This window comes from Octopus bimaculoides, chromosome 7 (genome assembly GCF_001194135.2).
Source record: "Octopus bimaculoides isolate UCB-OBI-ISO-001 chromosome 7, ASM119413v2, whole genome shotgun sequence".
NCBI lineage: Eukaryota > Metazoa > Mollusca > Cephalopoda > Octopoda > Octopodidae > Octopus > Octopus bimaculoides.
Window position 1 is genome coordinate 65035865 of NC_068987.1, and position 7489 is coordinate 65043353.

General features: G+C 35.1%; 1 protein-coding gene and 1 long non-coding RNA gene across 13 annotated transcripts in view; one reads left to right on the forward strand and one right to left on the reverse strand.

The window, feature by feature from the left end:
• The window catches only part of LOC106872834 (probable protein phosphatase 2C T23F11.1), a 223620-nt gene that overhangs the window by 124201 nt on the left and 91930 nt on the right, over nt 1-7489 (forward strand). The window contains exon 1 of one of the 12 annotated variants that reach the window (XM_052969727.1): nt 4346-4424. The exons of the other annotated variants lie outside the window; for them this stretch is intronic. Within the exon in view, the coding sequence (XP_052825687.1) occupies nt 4361-4424 (64 nt within the window). The 5' untranslated portion in view covers nt 4346-4360. Of the gene's footprint in view, nt 1-4345; nt 4425-7489 lie in introns of those variants that run through there. 12 annotated transcript variants of the gene reach the window in all.
• LOC128248389 (uncharacterized) overlaps nt 6164-7489 on the reverse strand; it is a 12434-nt gene continuing 11108 nt past the window's right edge. Inside the window, exon 3 of the long non-coding RNA XR_008264629.1 lies at nt 6164-6391. This is a non-coding gene — a long non-coding RNA (uncharacterized LOC128248389). The remainder of the gene's footprint in view (nt 6392-7489) is intronic.

Genomic DNA, 7489 nt, shown 5'->3' on the forward strand with positions numbered 1-7489 from the left:
CTCTCTCTCTCTCTCGTGCACACACACACACACTCACACACACACAAAGAACATGGATGCTTGCAAATACTGATACTTGGACATACATGCATTCATATTTACGCACACACACACATGCATATAGAGGTTTATATAGTTAAACACATACACGATTAACCACATACATGGTTAAACACATGGTTAATCACATACATGGTTAACCACATCATCATCATCATTGTTTAACGTCTGTTTTCCATGCTGGCAAGGGTTGGACTGTTTGACTGAGGTCTGGAGAGCCAGCAGCTGCACCAGGTTCCAATCTTATCTGGCAATGTTTCTACAGCTGGATGCCCTTCCTAATGCCAACCACTCTGAGAGTGTAGTGGGTACTTTTTACATACCACCAGCATAGGGGCCAGTTGGGTGGGCCTGGCATCGATCACGTTCAGATAGTGCTTTGTACGTGCCACTGGCACGGGGGCCAGTTGGGGGTACTGGCAACAGCCATGTTTGGATGGTGCTTTTTACGTGCTACTAGCATGAGAGCCAGTCAGGCAGACCTGGCATCGACCACGTTTGGATGGTGCTTTTTACATGCCACTGACATAGGAGCCCGTCCAGGCGCACTGGCCACAGCTACGATATTGGTTTTACTTGACTCAACAGGTTTCCTCAAGCATATCATATTGCACAACGCATCAGGAGTACTCTTAACTGGGCTGGATATGCGTGGCTGCAATCTCACTTTAGTTGCTGGGTTTTCTCAATCACAGCATATCTCCAGAGGTCTCAATCTTTCGTCATTGCCTCTGAGAGGCCCAACGCTTGAAGGTCATGCTTCACCACCTCATCCCAAGTCTTCCTGAGTCTACCTCTTCCATAGGTTTCCTCTACTGCTAGGGTGTGACTCTTTTTCACACAGCTGTCCTCATCCATATGCAACACATGACCATACCAGCACAGTCGTCTCTCTTGCATACCATTTCTGATGCTTCTTATGTCCAACTTTTCTCTCAGGGCATTTTCACATCCAGCAGATCATACTAGCTTCATTTCTTTCAAGCCTATGCATGTCCTCAGCATTCATGGCCCATGTTTCACTGCCGTGTAGCATGTTTTATTGCTGATACCTATTTTGTTATTTGTAACCAAACCACTTAACTGTGAATTAGGAATGGGCTTTTCTTTTTGCCAGTCAGGTATACTGGGGCTAGCAGTGTTATGTGACTTACTCAGGAGCATAATACAGTAGTTGTAAGATTTGAACTCCAAAACCATTATGGTCAGTAGTTCAACACCTTAATTTCACAACCATAGACAATGTCAAGTATTGGTTAATATCAATTATGATATATTGATTTCTTGTAGCTTGGAAACATTTCCCCATGTAGGATACTAACTCTTGTAAAAATTATTGAAGATTTATTCATGTCGGATCAATATCATATCAGCCATGATTTCAATCAGTCTGTGAAATTAGTTTCGGAGCACTTTTAGCATTGTGGTTGCAGTTTCCTTGTTAAATAATTGAATTATTTCTAATGAGGAAGGTAATTATGATCTGTTTTGATAAAAGCTAGCTTAAGGTCATAGAGATAGTCGGATCCCAAAGTGATATTATCCATAAATACGACTTTGGGACAGAAAAAGAGCAGTAGATACCAGTTGTTTGACTGTTCATACTTTTATTCTAGTATACATGCCCCAACATGGCTGCAACCTTGGGGCTGAAATGTGTAAAAGAATAAAAGAATATATATATATATATATATATATATATATATATATATATATATATATATATATATATATATGACAATTTCTGTCTTCTGTTACCATCTTACTGCCTAAACCAGCAAACCAATATTCACCAAACTTTGCATACATGTTACACTAACATTCAGTTCAATAATAGGCTATTTGGATTTCAACAAAAATCTATAATGTGCTCCCTAGGGGTGTTGGGCGAATTATATGATAAAATGAGAAGGGTGCAAAAAGTATTAGTCTGAGGGAAATGTAGTAGCAGAGTGAGTGTGATTGATATCAAGGAAGGAGAGTACAGTGTTCTGTAAGTTACAAATATGGAATGGCAACGGGGTGTAATGTTAATACAGCAGTCATATACATGCGACACTGCATACATATTTTTGTAAAAACATACACACACACACACACACACACAAAACTAACTTTAAAAATGCCAACAAAGGGAGAGAAAGGTGAGTGTGAGGAATACATAGCTTTAAGGAGAGAGGGGTAGGTGGATTTTCTACACACATTCATATATGTACTTATGTACATACATACATCCATATGTCTACTATACTCCATTTTCAACTCGTGATTATCTGTGTACATTTGTAAATGTGTGTGTGTTTGATGTCCTATGACTGACTGTCCCTACTTTTGTAGGGTCTTCCCTGCTGCTGTCACATACTGTGAAATTTTAAAATTACGTCAAAATTTTCAAATTTGGTATATTGAAATAATTTTCCATGTTAAATCTGATTTTATTTATTTGTTCCAGAAAAATTGCATAAAAATGTTATTGTGGTTTAAAGTTTAATCAGTTTTACCTAATTAGAAAACAGGATTTGGAAGCTGGCATTTTCTGCATGATAGCTGTCTATCACAAAATGAAAGCAAAATCATTAGGAGGAAGAATTTTTATTAAACAAAGAAATGCAAAGCATTATGACGACCAAAGTTGTAAGAACTTCTGAAGTTTTAATAAGTTTTTATGAATAAAGTCATGTAGAATGGGTAAATAATTTAAAAAGGAAAAAAATCCTCAGTTTTTTGCAAAAAATTGCACAAATCTGTCCTGATTAAAACGCCTGTCAGGGTAGGCATGCTCTGACAGAATAAACAAAACTTTATATAAGACATTCTATTGTAAAAATTGCCTGGCAATGATGGGCTATTCAGCTAGTGTGTGTGTGTGTGTATGGGTGTGTCTGTTTTTGTGATTATACATTACACAATACAACTGGTTATAAAAATGCCAAAAACCTCTACCTTATGGCAAAAAGGTAACTTAGCCGTTCACTAAATGTTGATCAGTACAATAAATACCTGACTGAAATATGCATTTGGAGTGATGCAGTCAACTGCAAAAACCCTTGAAGGCAGTGCCCCAGTATGGTCACTGTCCAGTAAACAAATGTACCGGTATAAAATTAGGTTTGTTGGTTGCTACAAGGAATAGAAATATCTAAGATATGTTACTGAGGAAAAATAAAAATTATTTTTGTGAGCTCTCTATTTACTCAGAAAAGAAATTTTAGTTTTCTCTCATTTTAGTGATTCTTCATGTATTACTTGAGGTGCTCAAAATAAAGTTTGACTAAATTCTGTTGCCTTGGGGGAAAAACTCTTGAAATTTCCCTCTCCTCATAAGTCATTAACACACACACACACGCACACGCACACACACACACACACAGAGTGTGGGTATGAACTCATGCCTGCAAATTGACTGGTATTCTAATATGTGGTATGCCAATCGTTAGTTCAAAGGAGAAAAAGAACAAACCTATTGGGATTTGAACCATGTCTCTATCACTTGCCAGGCAGCTACGTTATTAATTGTACTTTTGTTGCAAATTGTTATAACACTTCTGCTTCAAACCATTGACTCAACATCTCTCTTCCTGTTATCACTTTTACTGTCTCACTAGGAATAGTGGTTATGTCTCTTTTGAATTACATCATACTCTCTCTCTCTCTCTCTCTCTCTCAAAAAAAAAAAAAAAAAAAAAAAAAAAAAGAAAGCATGTATTGGAAATGCAGTTCTGCATATTCTTTGTCTGAAAAAATTTGAGATGGTCATGGCTGGTATACTTTTGTCTATAAGTCTGTTTGATCAGGAGTCTCTCAGTTGTCAGATTTTATACTAAACGCTTTAAGCAACTGTAGATATTCTCAATGGTTACAGTTCTTGGAATAACCTTTGAAATACAACCACTAGGAAATCTATCCCACCCAAGTTCTTCCCCTACACCAGTACTGACCTTTAGCAGTTCAAACTGGACATCAGCTGCATCAATTGCACCATCCTGTGAGTGTTTGCTAAGGCACTGAGTGCTTCCTCATCTCTTATGATTATTTAATTAAACCATGTTCAACAATGTGGCTATTTTATCTCTCCTTTCTTTATGTGAGTTAATAAGTCACAACCAGGATTAATTTTTCTATGTTCTCAAATAAGAATATAAAAAACAAAGTTCTGGAGCAGATGTGCTCACTTAGATATAACTATCCTGAAATTTTTCATGCTTTGAATAATTTATGGTTGATCATAAAAATGTTATTAAATTTACATTTAGTTCAAATCTTATGTAGATTCCATGTTTTTAGACAGTGCATTTTAGAAATGGGCTTCAATTCATTATTTGTTTACCTTACCATCAGTATGTTGCAGAATTTTGTTTGTCTTGGTAAGTAGAAAGACTACTAAATACATTAAATTGATATTTGAGCTGATGAATAGGTCATGTTACTGATGTGCTTAAATGCTTAAGTGCTTTCATTTTTTTTTTCAAATAATATTGCATCTTTAAATAGTGAACTGTTACAAATAAACTCTTTTGAGTTTATTTAAAAACTTAATGTTAAGTCATACAATTATTTGAAATTAGTGGGAGTAAAATGATTTGCTTCTTGGAAAAAACAAAAAAAAATCTCTTTGCTTATTATCTCTGTTTTAGGTTTAGTTGTTTGGCACTTTAGATTATAGAACAGATTACATAATTGTCCTCTAGTCTCATTATGTAGGTTAGTATCAGGCAAGTTCCTTATGTGAACTGAGTGACAAAAATTATGCCCTGAATTGTTATCATTCTATATATGACATTCTTGAGAGGAAAAGAAAAATGCATTCATTATATATGGAAAAAATTACTAATCAAATGGAATTAATGCTGGTACATTTGATAGGCATGTCTAGGAAACATAAAGAACTGGGAGATATACCATCAGACATTTTGTCTGATGCCTAATCAAATTTTTCCAATGCATTGTCCTTAACAATTGTCTTAGATTTAGATGCACAAGGCCAGCAGTTTTGAGTGAAGTATGTACTGGTACATCATTTTATCTACATCAGAGGGGATGAATTGCAAAGTTATTCTCAACAGGATTTGAACTCTGAACATTAAGAACTGGAACAACTACTACAGGGCATTCAGACTGACAGTCTAATGACTCCACAAAATAATTCTTTCTGTTGTTGGCATAAGACCTGAAATTAGAGGGAAGAGAAAAACTGATTCTGTTGGCACCAGTGCCCAACTGGTACTCATTTTACTGACCTCAAAAGGGTGAAATTTGATTTGCTTCAGTCATTCACTAGAAGTTTTCCATGAAAAGAAATGTTCAATCTTTCAAATTATGCATAAATCTTTCTTTAAATTTATTTCAAGAAAACAAGTTGAATGTCGACTAATTGTTAAAATATACATGGAATTATTTTTCTTTATTTTTCACTCACACTCTCATACACACACACACACACACACACACACACACACACACACACACACACACACACACACACACACACACAAACACACACATACTTACGTATATGTATGAGACTCATTACAAGCTTATCGTTTAAATCTGTCAGTTGTAACCACTGTCAAGTGTTAAGTAGAACCAAACTTCCTGCCTTGAGTTTGTGTGTGTGTGTGTGTGTGTGTGTGTGTGCACATATGTATGTGTGTGTGCATGTGTGTATATAGTTGCAGGAATGGCTGTGTGGTAAGAAACTTGCTTCACAACTACATAGATGTGAGTTCAGTCCTACTGCATGGTACCTTGAGCAAGTGTCTTCTACTATAGCCTCGGGCCAACCAAAGCCTTGTGGGTGACTTTGGTAGACGGAAACTGAAAGAAGCTTGTCATGTATGTATATATACATACATATATATATATATATATATACATATATTAGAAAAAATAATAACGTACTCAGATATCTGGATGGTTGTACATTTACAGATTTTTATTAATACGTCACATGTTTTATAAATATTAGCGCTTGCACCTATTCTTGTAGGTTCTTCAAATATATAAAGGAACTTATTGATTATATACGTTTTGCTCCATTTATTATTATTCTTTATATATATATATATATATATATATATATATATATATATGGGAGTGTATTTGGTTGGCCGAAATTGAATGTATATATATAGTCTGTGTGTTTTCTCCTTGCTTTGATGTCATGTAGTAGTTGAGATGTCACCATTCTGCAAGCTGTGTCCTTGATTGCCAATCTTTTGTGGAAACATGCCTGGTCAAGGGGACTATTACCTTACTGGGAAATGGCTGAGAGTTAACAACAGGAAGGGTATCCAGGTATCAAAAATCTGCTTCAACAAATTCTGTTCATCCCCTGCAAGCATAGAAAAGTGAACTTTAAATGATGATGTCAATATATACAAATACATATATATTCCCTGTGAAACTTCAGCTGGGGAAGGGAGTGTAGGTGATTGCATTCACCATGTATAATACTAATATCAGTATCTGTTGACTCTGGCCTGGCAAGCCAATAAAGTAGCTCCTACATGATATGACTGGCTAGAAATTTAAAATCATACTCTAACAACTTAAATAATGTAGTCCTGGATACATTATGTTTGAGAATTGAAAACTGGAATGGTTGTGGCCACAATTCCTTCCATTTTGTATGTTGTAATTAGGTGATCTGGGGTTAAGAAACAACAACTCTGGTTTGGAAAACTTTTACTGTTTTCAATGTCCCTGCTTCTCTCAAAATTTCATTAAGAGGATTATTATTCTCTTTTATTTTTTGTTTTGAAAATTCATTTCAAGTTTGTTCTAGAAAAATGTAGACTCTTGTAGAATAATGGTTGTATCATTTTAATTCACTTTGTTGATTGATGTTCTTGTGATTATTTGTTGATTGATGTCCTTGTGATTATTATCATTAATAATAATAATAATTTTTTTCTACTAGAAGTACTTGGCCTGAATAACATTTTCTTAACCATTAATAATAATGATAACCACAAATAATAATGATAATTATAATGGTTGGGTTTCTATGATGTTCTACAATTACTACTTATTGTTGCTATTGTAAATACTCTTGCAAACTACATCTCTCTAGTTTTTGCCAGATGTTAGTAGAACTTTTAATAAATTAAAGCCCAATTTAAATTGACCTTTCTCTTGAAGTAGTCACACTTCAAAAGTCAATATTGACCTAGAAAAGAGGTCTTCATATTTCAAGAAATAAATTGCACTCCTGTGCCCCCCCCCCCACCAATACAAAAAACAACTTAAACAAATAAACAAACCATGTTGAAATCTTTCTTCTTCAATCATTTTAATTCCTTTCTTCATTTTCTCATTCTTTTCTCCTTTTGTTCTTCTCTCACCACCTTCTTCCTCTCTCTTCATCACACCATTCTCCTTCACGTTCTTTTAATCATTAAGTCCACTGATCTTGTTGCTACTATCTTTT